Here is a 14,163-nt window from a genome sequence, read left to right on the forward strand (position 1 = left end):
CTGTGTGCATCCTTACCAGGTATTATTCATCGCTGAAGAAGTTTCCTTGGTAGCATTAAAAGCCCCATAATTATTTTGTCCCTACCCTTCGCTACCCAAGCAAGCAATATACTGCCAATGTCCGCTGCCAAAGCTATACACAAACCTTCAATTCTTGTCATTCACCAGGAGTGGCCAACTCCAGTCCTCAAGGGCCACCAACAGGTGAGGTTTTTAGGATATCTCTGCTTCAGCACAGGTGGCTCAATCAGTGACTCACTGATTGAGCCACCTGTGATGAAGTAGGGATATCCTGAAAACGTGACCTGTTGGTGGCTTTTAAGGACTGGAGTTGGCCGCCCCAGTCATACACCTGTACATATCAGGAAATGTTAAAGCGTATGGATACTAGATCTCTATTTAAAAATGTAATTAAAAACATATTATTAATTAGTTGGTCTTTGACATGCAAACTGTTCCAGAGCTGTATAACAGTTGTTATATTTTTATGATTTCATCCTAATGAGTCACTTGGTATAATTATTTTTAGTTTTATTCTCAGATTCATGGCAACCATTGCTATATTCTCCTATAAAGCAAACCCTTTCTGTAGAATGTATGTGGGTTTTTTTTTTTTTTTATCAAACTGTCTGGTTTTGTCCTGATCAGAGAGAACAAAGGCTGAGCGCGATCCCTTCTCTTGCACAGCGTGCTAATGAGACACTAAAAATAGAGCGATGGCTGGGAAATCACAAAGGCAAATACGGAACGTTGTCATTCTTACATGGAGGCTTCTATTTGTAGGATACTTGGCACTGAATTAGTTTTTCACCATCAAAAACAAAAAGTTCACAGTACCGTCCAATAGGTAGACGACGCAGGCGTCCTATTTTACATTATAACATTGGGAGATTACAATGAATGATTTTCTGATATAGTCCATTACTTCACACAAGGTATTGACATCATTCTCAATTCTGTTACTAGGGAAAATAATAAAAAATGTTCTCTAATAAAATTCTCATCTGTATACGTGTTCACAATAGTTTATTACACTTTTCCCTGTTGATCTAACACTTTGATTGTTAGAAATGTCTTTTCCATAATTTTTTTCCCTACCAATGAGCATTCTTTCTACTCCTTTGTCTTTTGCGTCTTGCTTACGTTTCTTTTTTTTTTAAGTTGACATTTTCCGTGTGCAGTGATTTACAGAGATAATATACAAGACATAATACACAAAGCAAACATTGTGAGAAGACTCGCTGCTTACAATGTAACATACAATACAGTATTAATGCAAGCATTGACAAAATCACTATCCTGGTCAAATAACTTTTTATTTAAATGTGCTGTCCATCATAGGTGTAAAATGAATTGGTAGACCCCAATATCAGTGACCCCATTTAAAGACCGGTCTTTATCAAGCTCCGATGCGAGGTATTACCACTGATGTGGCGTTAAAATGCGAGACACTTCAATGGCAGTTTACGCCGGATTGGGGTCCGATATTCTGCATCGGATTTTGATGAATCTTCCCTCACGGTCCATGTTTACTGTGTGGTGCTATTCTACAACACATTCTGGTGCCGGAAGAACATAGGGTCTATTCAAGTCAATTGGCTGCAGGTTGACTTATGACATATCACTGCTTGGTAGGTATGGTCCATTACCTGGATGATTAGCTCCTTTATAAAATAAAAAAACAAACAAAAAAAAAGGCCTGTGCTTTATAAGTATTTGTAAATATTATTTAACGTTATAACATCATTCAAAGGCGAGAGTGGTTTGAATCTAGAGCCGTCTTCCACAAAGCAGCGATGCGGCATATTCGGATCGAGGTGCCACCCCCCCAATATCGTGGTTTAGGGAGTCCCGGCTTATGGATTCCCGTTCGTGACATTGCAATCTTTTCTTACTAGGACTTTCACAGGCACTTCCCCCTTCAGGTTCCCCGTTGAAAAGAAAAACTTTATTTCTAAGAGATCCAAAGTCCAGTGATTTTCACACAATACAGCTTGTTTAAGATGCTTCTGTTGATAAGGCGCTTACACCTTCTTTTGTGAGAAAAGTGGGGCTCTTGTTTTATGCAAGAACTACTCTGTAAATTAAGTTGTTTCTCTCTTTTCTTTTTTTTTTAAATGTAGGGTATGGAATCTTGGTACCAGCTGCCAGGGGAGCAGGATGTCAGCAGCTTTATGCCAACGTTTGGCGAGATGAGGACACTCGCTGAGCAGAGCGAATTCCCCACGTTGGAGGAAGGATCTCTAAACTCTGAACTGGATCATGGAAAGGGACTTTCTGAAGTCAGGACTCACTCACTAAACCTTGGTAAGGAAATATCATATATAAAGATGTTATTCTGATATAATTAAAAAAAACTGTTCAAATACTATTCATTTGCCTTTAGCAAGGCTAATCTGTGTTCTATCTAAGCTTGTTTGTTTTGTTTTGTTTTTTTCATGACTGTTACTTGGTTTTGCAAGGGTGAAACGGGGACTGAGGTTTTATAGGTGACACGGTGGCCAAACGGTTCTTATCCGTCGTCAAAGTTTGTGGGCTAGAGGTAGGGGTGAGCATCTCCAGTCCTCAAGGGCCACGAACAGGTCAGCTTTTCAGGATAGCTCTGCTTCATCACAGGTGGCTTAATCAGTGGCTCAGTCCACTGATTGAGCCACCTGTGTTGAAACTGGGACTGAATGAGCCACCTGTGCTGAAGCAGGGCTATCCTTAAACCCTGACCTGTTCGTGGCCCTTGAGGACTGGAGTTGTCCACCCCTTGGCTAGATTCAATAAGCTCCTTTATCCTATTTAACATGAAGTTATCCTAGCAAATATAGGCCAGAGAGACTCCCTTCTGTGCTGCACTGAGAAGGCTCCCAGCGTCGGACTTTAAACAAACTTTATTGTAACTTATTAGATGAAAACATTTCCGTGTTTGAGTTGACACAAAAGGTGTGGACCAAAATCTGATTAAAACAAGGAGAGGCGTGGATGCTAATTAGAACGCAAAACAAAGTGTTAGGATATCCCCTATTATATATTGTGGTAGTTGTAGTCATTCTATTGAACGGACTATAACCCAGGTGATTCCACTGGATATGTATGAGCGCCTAAGGTGATTGTCAGATCAATAAGCAGCCCCAATAAAGTTTTGGGTGTACCAGATAGAACAGAGGTAATATGACATGTGATGTGCTTAAAAGTGATATTCTTTATTGGCTATATGCTAACGGTGGAGGTTTTTTGTTGCCTTTTTCACCCACCATAACTTAAAATGTTTATGGTAAACCTACCCAGCTTTAAAATTGCAAAGCAAGTACAACCAACCTCACACTGATTAGACCCATTAAGGTTGAAACATGTCTGTGAGTGATTTGACTGGCTTTGCATCTAATCCCATGCTGTGCTTAAAAGCTGTGTGAACAGCAGAGCATTTGCTTATATGGGTTCCATGTATATGGATTTCAGGCAAAAGGTGACGTGTGCTCATTTGCATGTCATTTCCCAGAATCCATTGCTGCAGTGGAAACACTGTATCAGTAAGCCTTGATTACCCAGGAGTCTAGGTTCTAGTGTATTGAACCTTTAGCCTGAAGTAAACTGCACAAGTAAATGAAGGTAAAGCATACACGTTATATAGTTATCCAGATATGTGGGTTCTATTAGAATTGAACCTTGGAATCTGTAGTGTCTATTATTATAGATTCACATTTGTATCTTGAATGTTTTCAAGTGGATTATCCCAGGTCTATAAGTTCCCATTCATAGAACATTTTAGCCTGTATTCCTACTGGATATAGTAGGTCATAGGTTTGTTCTATGTATGTATGTGTGTAACTGTAATGCCGAAGACATAGCATTTGCATGACTCAAACAATTTGCCAATGCACAAACTTGAAAGGTGTGTGTGTGTGTGTATGTGTATATATCTTTTTATTGACGTATCAATACATTGTTTAGGATTTATGATAAATGATTGACACTTCTCAACATGTCCTTTTTTATTTTACTGACAGCTGCGCCATTTAGTGTGGCTGCTGCTTGATTAGCGAGACTTTATGAACAAAGGATGATAATGCCATTGTTAACATCACCAGTTTATTTTTAACTTGTTAGAAATCCAGGACAGCCGTCTTTCTCCTTGTCTCCAACTGCTGACGTCGGCCTCCACTCAAGTACAAACGTTTTTTGACGACACTCCTTACCAGCAAACAGCGATGGATTTTGCTCCCTTGAGGTAAGAAGCCTTTTTTTTGTATGTATTTCATGTTCTTTGTATACCTTTTTTGTTCCAGTGTAATTATTATGAATAATTAGGATAATCTAGATGACTGAGAACAATAAAACTTAAAGTACAGCTACACACCTGACGTAAGTAATGTCAAATGAAGAAAATAGACACACAGTATTGCGTGTTCAATCCTGGCTGTCAAGGAGAATAATTGTGGGGTCAGAGCAACCTTGAGAGCAAAGACCTGTGGGAATCGGACTTTTTGTGTCTACAAAAGTCTACACATGGCACTGCATACGCTCTGATCTTGTGCAAGTCTCTTGAACTTTCATTGCGGGTTGAGTGAGGTATGTTGTTCTTCCTGGGAGGGTCTCGTGCCTGTACAATTCTATGTGCAGAGCTGTGTACACTGCCAGCACTTTCAAAGACTTTTTTTTTTATTGGTGTTGCTAAAAAAAAAAATTCCTTTCATTTAACGGAACCTGTTCAATTAGCTGTGCGTAGCAAATGCGCACTTTGCCACAGAAACGCATCTTGTATTCGTTGAGCCATTCTCGAATGTCCACAGTGAGTGCAGCATTTTTATGTTGAAAATGGGATTTGCGCAGCCGAAACCACTGCAGTATGCAAATTAAAAATATCACAAGTTCTATAGGTAGGCCGGGACTTGATTTATATCCATTATAAGCACCATATTTGTTAAAGAAAAGAAATCGCATTGAAAGAAATTGGAATTTTTTCCTTTGGTAAATCATGTGAAACACTTTATTTTTATTAACATCCTAGTTTTGCAGCCAGCAGACTTTATAGTGTATATACGCTGATCGGCTGGAATTCATCAAGCTGCAATGCTGCGTATTACAGTGCCTCAATCCGCTAACTTCAGCAATCGTCTGACACCCTTTGGCTGCCGCCTTTGGGGCAACGCAGAAGTATACTTAAAGAGGTTTTGAATTAATTCAGCCGTGATATACCAGTCCTTTGGGCCAGAGCAATAAACACTGCAGAAGGCAGAGCTGACAATCCCCAGATGTTAGCCCTTAGCACGACGTTTCTGTGCAGAGGGGAGCAGCTCTTTGGGAACCCCTTTCAGATGCCCATCTTTGGGATGACACAGATGTAGGCTCAGTATTACATTCCCTTTTTTTTTTTCTTTGTGTCACAGAGCATTATCATTTTGAGTTCAAATGTTTTCCATTCTTGAGTGCCTTTAAACATTGGTCCAGAACAATGGAGCAATGCCATAGTCCTTCTCATCCACAAGAAAGCAGATGAAGAAGACTTTAAGAACTACAGACCAAATGGTCTACTTTCAATCACTCTCAACATTTTTATGAAGATACGTACTCCCTATTCGGATGCAACAGAACCTGGACTTTGCGCTGCCTCTAGAACAAGCGGGATTCTGCGGTGGATACAGCACAATGGATCGCACCCACGTTGTACAAGAAGGGCTTTCCTGAACTAGTACGATCTTAAGGTATCAAGAAGACAGTGTTGAATCGTACATTGATATTATAATGAACATTTACAAGTGCCACATCAACCATTAGATTACATGAAGATACAAGCAAGATAAGGATCAACGAAGGAGTGTGACAGGAAGACCGCTTGCTACCAAAGATTTTCCCAGCAACACTTGAATTGTTAAAGACGTAGTATACGGAAGAAAAATGCATCAATAAACAGTAACTACTTGAGTCGCCTATGATTTTCAGATATTGTTATTTTTTGTAACAAGTCCAGAAGACGTCCAGCAACAAATCAGAAAACGTGCTGAAGCAAGCAAGTAAGAAGGTGGGCCTCCATTTGAATCTCGGCAAGACCAAAGTACGGTTTAACAAATGTGTCAACTCTACAAAGATCAAAATAAGTGGAATAGAACTGGAAGAAGCTGAAAACTTTGTCTACCTTGACAAGCAAGTATCAATAGATGGAAGCCTTTCAAATGAGATCAGTAGGAGAATGAAGATGGGATAGAGTGCACTTGGAGGAAACAATACAATCTTTCAAGGGAATCTTATACTATTCCTCAAAAGGAAAGTGTTCGTCCTGTCTGTGCTCACGTATGATGTGAAACTTGAATCCTAAATGTGAAGACCATTCAGAAGTTTCAGACAACTCGGAGCGATATGGAGAGATGTATGCTTGGTTATTCCCTGAAGTGACAAGAAAACAAATGATATGGGTTCGTAAGCAGGTAAGTCACATGGGTGAAGAGATTAAAATGGCAGTGGGCCAGACCTATCGCAAGAAGAAATGAGAATCGTTGGACAAAGATGGTACTTGACTGAATTCCAAGGGATATCAAAAGACCAAGACAAAATCCAAACACAAGATGGATGTAAGAGGATGAAATCAGAAAATTTGTTGGAGCAACATAGAGGAGAGGCTTGTAACCGCAGTACCTGGAAGATCATTGGGGAGGCCTTCATCTAGCAGTGGATTAACGTTTGTGTGTGTGTGGGTGGTGTGTGTACGATGTAACACAAGTTCGGATTTTGAAAAATTGTTCTTCAATACATTTTTCCAAAACAACAATGTTTTAGGTGCAAACGAGAACATTATTTTTGGACTCAAAGCCAATACCAAAGCACCAGTGAAAGTGCCCATGCTTAATTTTTATATAGTTTACTTTATCTACATTATTTACCTTTTATATAAAACATACCTACGCATCTTTAAGCCTCTTGGGTTATTACGCCAAGTTTTGGTAATCGTCAATAAATGTACAAACACACGTGAAAAACAAGTGCTGATGAAATGTTTAAGAATCCTTTAGACAACGTGTCATGGATAATATTTAGCAATTTGTGTAAGACAAAGCTCTTTATACATTTCAGTTTTAATATTGTTTATTTACCGAGTCGCCCTATCACTTGTTCCCTGCCACATTCCTAAGAAAGTCTCTTTAAATGTATTACTCAAATTGACCCTTCTCGTTCATTTCTGCTGTACTACGCACTGTGTATTGTTTTGTTTTGTTACAATTATTTATTGTTATTATTTGTATCTCCTCTTTCCAGTGGGTCACTCGATATGTCTGAATTACCCGAGCATCCTTCAAAGTCACTACAGATCAGTGAGGCGGTGGTGCTGGCAGGCACAGAGGTTTTGCTGGATTTTGTCAGTGGGAGCTTTACTTTGTCCCAGCATCGTCTGGCAACTGGCATTGAGGGAGCTGGGGATGCCAGCAGCATGTACTACCTATCACAGCACCCACTGCTGCTCAGTCAAATAGATAGAGGGGATATTATTGATCAAAGTTCCTGGACTATCACAGAACACTTTAACCCAGACGCTGATGCCCCCAAATTAAGAGACTTGCCGTCACTGGTGTCTGAGGAGCGTGTGCAATCGCCACTTGAAGAGGTGCACAAAGTTTTAATTGAAGATGGTTCTTTCTTGGACAGCAGTGTGCCTGCCCCTCTGTTGCTAAAGCTACTGGAGAAGGAAATTGGCATATCGAGCAGCAGTGACATGTCTTCTAGAAGTTCTTCTTGCCCAACGTTCTCATCCAAAGAGGAAGAGAACAATATCCCACAAGATCCAGAACAGCGAAGGCACAACATCTCAGAGCATCTAGTGCTTAATGAAAATAAGTTTGAAACAACAAAGTCTGACCCATACCAGTTAGAGGAAGAATCATTTAAAGATTCTACTGAAATAGACTTCTTCAATACAGAATCTTTTAAAGATTTTGAGAGCGAAAATGTAGATCCAAATAATTCTTGCCAATCAAATCGATCTGGTATTACAGTACGTCCAGTAAACAGACAGTCCTCTGAAGTGAGTAAAGAGGAGATTCATAAGCAACTGTGCTCTGAGATCCAACTGCGGTATCAGGAAAGAGACTTGTCGAAAACCAGTGAGGGCAGAACTGCCAGCAGTACAGTTCTTCAAACATCTGTGGTTGTTACAGAGTCTGCTGAAACATACAGCGAAAAGGAGAACACGGTTGTTGAAGTACATTCAGATGTTGGTAGGGATGAAGTAACAATGTCCTCTCGCTGCAGCATTGAGAGAGGACACAAAGATACAGGCATCTCCCCTGCTGATAATCCTCCTGTAGAAGATGCTTCATTTTTTGGCCGATTGGCTCACCCCATCTCACAGTCAACTCCTGGAACATTTGCAGTCAAAAAGCAACTCGCTGGTAAACTCATGCAAATAAAAGCAAAACTTACCGAATCAGCAATGTCCTTGAATGAGGAACCCTCTAATAACTCATCGGTAAATAACCTTACTCCTTGTAGGAAGCCGCAGTCTTTGCAAAGTAGTCATGAAGGTTATCCTGAGAGCACTGACTCTCAAAAATCACCACCACCCCACGGAAGAAGAATCCAGTCTCTGCCGAGTTTGAATTACATTGAGAAGGTTGGTGCGTGGAACACAAACCAGTCTTTTGATGCGTTGGTTCTCCGTGGCTTGACAGGAGTGTCTCCTAAAAAGAGAGCCTACAACGCAGTCGCCGATTCCTTAAACCGTATGCTAGCTAAGCAGGACAACAGTGGCATGCCAAAGAGAGGCCTTGCTGCCTCGTTTGCTGGAACATCCTCTATGACCAGTTTGAGTTCCAAAGGGAAAAAGACTTGCAGTGCTTTACAGCTGACCAGGTCGCAATCGTACAACTCTGTAAGCACAGTGGGCACACAAAATAGCCCAGACACAGAGAACAGCCCCGCTGATCAGAAACTGGAGGCAGTTGTTAAATCCTTAAGAGAAGGTGATGACACAGCCATCAAGTCAGACGCTGTGCAAAACCGTGACGGTTTGGCAGAAGCTAGAGCAAAACAGGCTGGTGTCTCCCTTGACACGAATGTAATTGCTAGTGATGCTGATCTAGAACATAAAGCCAAAGACCAAAGTCTACAAGAAAAGGCGTTGTCTGCGGTTGAAAGATCCATTGAATCTGATGAGAGGGTGGTCCAACGAAGAGATGGGAAGGACAAATCTAATGATAAATCAGTGCCTAACTTAGATATTCGTTCAAGCAATCTGACGATGGACCGCTTCAGCGATATTTCTGTGGATACCGATTTAAACTTCTTCAGTAGTTCTCACTCAAGTGACCATATTAATCAGACTTTTACAAGCTCTGCTGGGGCCGTTTCGATGCACTCTCTAACCAGTTTAGAAGTGGATAACTTTGTCCCCCACTGGTCACCTTCATCAAAGACTTCGGATAGGAAAGAGATCAACATTGAAGAAAGGATACCAGTAAGTACCTTTTTTATTTTTTTTAATATATATATATATATAATCAATTTTACTCTGAAGTGGGTTGTTGAAGATATTTCTATGTGCATATGTAGATTTTTCTATAAATAGTACTGTATTGCATTTTTTTTGTTTTTATATGCTGTAGTTGATAAATTATGCATTGTTACTGTTTGTAGAGCTTTTGTGTATATTCTTTTAAAACAATTTGTGTCTAGTTGTTACACAAAATTGTGTACATTATTGTAAAAATTGTTGATAAATAAAACGTACAAAAATAAAACTTAAAATATGGACCATATTGCTCCTGGTTCTTTCTTGATCTGAAAAATCAGAATATATATATTTTTTTTCCTTTCTTTTTTTGCAGACATATCTTCGAAACCTTGGCATTAATCAATCTCCCACCACTATCCTAACACCCTTTGTTCCAAAAGGACCAATTAGGGAACCAGAATTTTCACCTTCAGAGCTGAGAACATTAAAAGGTTCCACAGCCACACCGACCACAAGCATGCAGCTCTCTGAAGGTAAAGAGTGTCGAAATCTTCACTGTGAACGCTTTCATGAAAACGAGTAGTCGCTTGTTTGACTTTCAGAGCTAAAGTAGGGGGCCCCACTGAGATGAAGAGTACCGGCCAGATAAGTGATATACCCACACTACAAGCAAGGAGCGCACTTAGATGTTTTCTGTATTTTTACACCTGAAAATGAGTAGCACAAGCATTAGGCAGATAGTCAATTAATCAAAACATTATCGAGAGACTCAAAGGACCCTACTACTGGTAGGAAGTACCAAATAAAGGTCATAACCCCAAAACCGTTCAAACTTAGCTTTAAGTATCTCTCTCCTTCAGCAGTGTGTAGCTTTTCTGTTACTGCCAGCATACCTGAGTGTTTGTATTTGTCTTTTTTCTATGTATCTTTTTAACTGCTCTTGGTTATGAAAATCTGCCTGTCACTGAGCAACCTACAGCACAAAATATGAATCTGTTGATGAACAGTCATACTGAGCCACTAATTGAGCCAGCCTTGCTGAAGTAGGGATTTCCTGAAAACCTGGCCTGTTTGCGGCCCTCGAGGACTGGAGTTGTGCAGGCCTGATCTACTGTATCTCTCTGCACAAAATACTGTATATGCAAAGAAAGCCAAATATATTCTTAGCTAGAACAAAAGGGGCTCAGGTTATTAATCTTTGGAGGATGTACTGTACCTAGACACATTTGTTCATTAATTAATAATTCTCTCCTCTCTCTCCCTCTATCTCCCTTTAGACAACACATGTAGAGATGCCTGTGCACAAAAAAAAATACACCTGGGATATATAGTAATTTAACTTAAATATACTTTGAATATCCCCCTCTCCCACCCTGCACTGTGATATAATGTAATTTATGACAATAGACATTGGTGGTGTAGTATATTTTAAAATAAGAGGTATTTTTTTTGTTCAGCAGGGTCCCAGAGTGCTGTTAACATATCTCAAGCCAGTGTATCTTCTACTGCTTCAACTATGAGCATGTCTATTCCAATGGGATCGGAGCCTGGCAATGATTCTCCTTTTCCCACTGAACGGACTCCTCCATGTACCTCAAGATCTACTCACGAGAGACCAATTAGTCAGGATGATACCACATCATACCACTTTGAAAGGGGTCAGCAGCTCCTTTCCTTTCAGACCTGTGAATGTAAAGCTGAAGAGGGTGCAGAGATGTTGGCCAATGAGCAACAAAGAAAGGAGATCAGTATTGCACAATCATTACCACTCGTCCTCCAGTCTGAAGATGACCCCACGGTAGTATCTAAACGTGTTAAACAGCTGATAAATACATTTGAAAAAGGAGCCACTGGCCTGAATCGGGACAATCAGTGTGCAGGTATCTTTGAAGTAGGACAGTTGGACTTGACATCAATACCCAGTGCCTCGAACCAGAAGCAAGCATTGGACTCCATAAATGATTCATTTGTTGGATCCAAAACTCTAAAAGAGATCCGTGAGCTCTTGGCAGAAGCCGACAATGCTGGTCTTTTTGAGCCTTGTGGCAATCCCCTCACTGCTCCGCTGAAAGACTCCTATGAATTATCACCTTCAATGTGGCTGAAATTGGACGACTCTCTAAAATCTGAGGATTTGAACATCAGAACTGCAAGCCCAGGCGATCTTTTCGCGAGGACAGTGTCATGGGATGCCTCATTAGACAGCAACATTACAAATGACAACTTGCTAATTAAAAGTTCTTTAATAAACGCAGGTTTGGATTGGGATAATTCTCTAGCCGTTAGTGACCCCATTAAAGGTGACTCTTATTTAGAAGAAGTTGTGGAAGGTAAGAAGCACCTGACTCCACCGGATCCCACAGCATTTGATGGGCTTCAAAGACACTTTTGGAGATCTGAGCCAGAGGGTTCCAGTGGCGCAGTAACAGATAAAATGATGGGCAATAATGTTCAACTTCAAAACAGAAACAATAGCAAAGATAGTGCTGGTGTTTCGGCCGTGGAAGCTGGTCGCACCGCAGAACTTTTGAATAGCGTTGCCTGTGCAGTGGGAGGTTTGGAACAAGCTTTGGTCGTGACTGGTGTCGGTTATCTAAGAGGGAGAGAGGAAGTACCAGAAAGTGATGAAAGCAGCGCCGACTCTCTTGCTGCACGGGTAGCGAGCCTCCTGAAAAGTGGCGCTTCCGGAACACAAGTAATTCGCGGTGTTGAGGACGAAGAGAAGAGAGCTCGTGGTAAGTGAAGGATGATTAACGGCCAAACGAAGGTTTGCACACATTAAAACACATAGAGTAGTGAGATCTGTAACACGTGCAATCACGTTAAAATGTCGTCTATTCAAATTCATGGCAGTGAAATTTAAAATGGGTTTTGTGAAATCCGTTCTAACATGAGAGCAAAATGAATTTTATTTTGTAGGATGGTAGCGGGGGGCGCGTCCCGAGATACCGGTACAGTTACCAGTGTTCTTGCTGCCTTCAGTGGAAACAAAATGACTGTAGAATCTTGTTGGTCCCTGAGGCCAATCGGGGGGGGTTGCAACATCATCCGTTGCGGCTTTCTTTCCATCGTACATTTAAATCCCCAGGCAGGACACTGTTAACTAAACCAGTAAGTATCTTAAGGTGCATTTGCACTTTGGGACCTTCCAACCCGTAATAATGACCATATTGTGATATACAGAAACCGACCCACTGCCCACCATTTATGTGAAGTAGCCCCATCCAAATACAAATACAGAATTCTCTCCAGAAGGGTTAGGTTGGTGTGCTCTAATGTACAGCAGTGGTGCGCAACCATTGGTTTACGAACACCACCCCTCCTGCTTGGGTCGTTGGCAAATTTGTGGTGGTTGCCAAAACACAGAATTAAGTCTGTGGGGATCAATGCTTCTGAATGGGTCGCTGCAGCGCTAATCTTCTGACTGAAACTACAGAAAGCAACTTGAACTACAACAGCAGCCGCCAGTGTCTCCCATCTCCCAAACAGCAGGAGCAGTAAGAAGCAGTCTCTCCGGTTCCGTTCAGTCAGCCTGGATGATGTCGTAGATGCCTAAATATGGATATGCCGATATTCAGGCATTATCCAGGCTGACTTAACTGAGCCGTTGAGGCTGCTGCTGACAGGGAGAGAGAGGGGCTGCTGCTGACAGGGAGAGAGAGGGGCTGCTGCTGACAGGGAGAGAGAGGGGCTGCTGCTGACAGGGAGAGAGAGGGGTGGCTGCTGCTGTAGTGCAAGTTAATTTCTGTCGTTTGTCAGAAGATTTACACAGGGGGTCCCATTCCGAAGCAGAGACCGCCGCAGAGTTAATCGTCTAATGTTTTTGGGCCATGGTGGGGGGGGCGGGATGGGGGTCACATAAGGGACATTTAAATGTACGAGTCGCAGCAAAAAAAAGTTCCGCACCACTGGTGTACAGGATAATGTCTGTGCACAGTATCAGCTTTTTGAATGGTTACTGTATTCAGAGGTTGTTTTTATAGGTTCTGCGAAGCTGAAATTGGCCAGTCAGCCGTCATTTACTGAGACAGATCTGAATCAAGAGGACCGAAAACGGATAGAAGAGATCAAGAGAGAGCTGCTCAAAGGTGCAAAGCAAGCACGTTTATCAAAGGTATGTACATTACAAAACACACGGCTGTCATAACATGTATTGTACTGATCCTGCGGACTATTCCATTCTCAGTCTGACTCTTTAGTGCCCGGAGTCTCTAAAAGGTTTTAGCTGCGTCTAAAGGTGCTAGCTCTGGAAGTGTGCTGAGATAGTCTGAACACAGGACGAATGCTTACTGAATAACATGGCCAAACACAGCTTTATTAAATAGTGAATATCTTTCACTAATTCTCTGCAAAAAAAAACATTCATCACTGATGTCTGTTTCTGCGGACCTATACTTAGCTGACCTATACTTAACTAACCTATTTATTTAGGAAACAGAGTTGAGAAAATAATATTCTGTGAATAATATTGTTGGTATCAATAGATGTATAGAACTGTAAACACTTTAAATGTAATGTGAACTCTCATTGTAAAACATTTTTTTGTCAATATAGAAAGAAAAACATATCTAGCTCACTCAAAATACACCTTTATACGTTGATTTAAAATAGGGACACGATGGGAAGCAGAGGCTGAATAAATGGGTCAGTCTTTCCAGACCAGGTTAGAAGTAAATAATTAAAATAATCTTTCGCTGTGTTTGCCTATAAAGCAGGACTGCTCAAATTGCATCCTG

At 41.1% G+C, this 14,163-nt stretch overlaps 1 protein-coding gene across 8 annotated transcripts in view; it reads left to right on the forward strand.

The window, feature by feature from the left end:
* ALMS1 (ALMS1 centrosome and basal body associated protein) overlaps nucleotides 1–14,163 on the forward strand; it is a 67,781-nt gene that overhangs the window by 12,826 nt on the left and 40,792 nt on the right. For 7 of the 8 annotated variants that reach the window (XR_012788440.1, XR_012788438.1, XM_075573481.1 and 4 more), the window contains 6 exons: nucleotides 2,124–2,307; nucleotides 4,096–4,216; nucleotides 7,237–9,430; nucleotides 9,801–9,960; nucleotides 10,885–12,162; nucleotides 13,411–13,541. Coding sequence is in view for 6 of the 8 variants with exons in the window: in XM_075573481.1 (XP_075429596.1) it covers nucleotides 2,124–2,307; nucleotides 4,096–4,216; nucleotides 7,237–9,430; nucleotides 9,801–9,960; nucleotides 10,885–12,162; nucleotides 13,411–13,541 (4,068 nt within the window). In the remaining 2 variants the exon portion in view is untranslated. The remainder of the gene's footprint in view (nucleotides 1–2,123; nucleotides 2,308–4,095; nucleotides 4,217–7,236; nucleotides 9,431–9,800; nucleotides 9,961–10,884; nucleotides 12,163–13,410; nucleotides 13,542–14,163) is intronic. The other variant, XM_075573491.1, reaches the window with a different exon arrangement.

Source organism: Ascaphus truei, chromosome 1 (assembly GCF_040206685.1).
Source record: "Ascaphus truei isolate aAscTru1 chromosome 1, aAscTru1.hap1, whole genome shotgun sequence".
Classification (NCBI taxonomy): Eukaryota; Metazoa; Chordata; class Amphibia; order Anura; family Ascaphidae; genus Ascaphus; species Ascaphus truei.